The sequence below is a fragment of the Penaeus monodon genome, chromosome 29 (genome assembly GCF_015228065.2).
Source record: "Penaeus monodon isolate SGIC_2016 chromosome 29, NSTDA_Pmon_1, whole genome shotgun sequence".
Lineage (NCBI taxonomy): Eukaryota > Metazoa > Arthropoda > Malacostraca > Decapoda > Penaeidae > Penaeus > Penaeus monodon.
The window spans coordinates 11133477-11134293 of record NC_051414.1 but is presented as its reverse complement, the minus strand read 5'-3'; the positions used below and the strand labels follow the sequence as shown (position 1 = coordinate 11134293).

The window sequence follows — 817 nt, the reverse complement described above, 5'->3', positions numbered from 1 at the left end:
GGTTCTTTTTATTGAGTAAAAAACAAAAAACAAAAAAGTGTTTCATACCTGTTGGAGATCTGAAATCACATTTTGGCATTCATTTTTCTCTCCTGAGACTTCAACCAGCTTTTCCGAGACGCTGCGCAAGCGTTCTGTCAGTGTGGTTCTCTCCTGGTGAATGCTGGCCAGGCTGTTGCGCACCTCCTGAAGACCTGCCTGTTGACAAGGTTAAATCTTTTACAGGAAGTGGTCTGATATGTTGTCAATGGAATCTGTATTAGTGTTCTAGTTTTTTAATTTCTTTATATGTTATCAGGGTAATCTTTACAAATATTAAAGTATAGCTTTTTCATACAAAGTTTAATAAATGTCAGCTATATCAATGTCACAGTATTGAATCTTTTATATCAACAAAATGATTCCATGTGGTCTAAAAGGCTAAATGGCCTAAATACTACGGTAAACCTAAACATGTCAGCAAACTTTTTGTCATCCTGTAAATGAACTGGTAAAGTACTGGTTTGCAGCACTAATACAATCATGTATGATAAAGTGAGGCCTTACAAGTATGTTTTTGGCCTCAATTTCTAAAAATCTTCAGCCACCACAATGCAAAGCCTGTATGGTAGAAGGGACATATTCAGTGATTTGACAGTAATCCTAGTAAAATAACATATGTGTCCCCAGTGAGACGGCCGTTTTTAAAATGGCATGGAATACACGCCACCTGTTAGATAGCCCTTCTTGGCATGGCACGACATACACGCCACCTGTGAAATGGCACTTCTTAGTATGAAATGGAACCAATGCCACCTGTGAGATGGCCCCTTTTAGA

General features: G+C 38.3%; 1 protein-coding gene across 1 annotated transcript in view; it reads right to left on the bottom strand.

The window, feature by feature from the left end:
* The window catches only part of LOC119591639, a 3771-nt gene that overhangs the window by 2094 nt on the left and 860 nt on the right, over positions 1-817 (bottom strand). Inside the window, exon 3 of the mRNA XM_037940394.1 lies at positions 49-198. Within this exon, the coding sequence (XP_037796322.1) occupies positions 49-198 (150 nt within the window). The remainder of the gene's footprint in view (positions 1-48; positions 199-817) is intronic.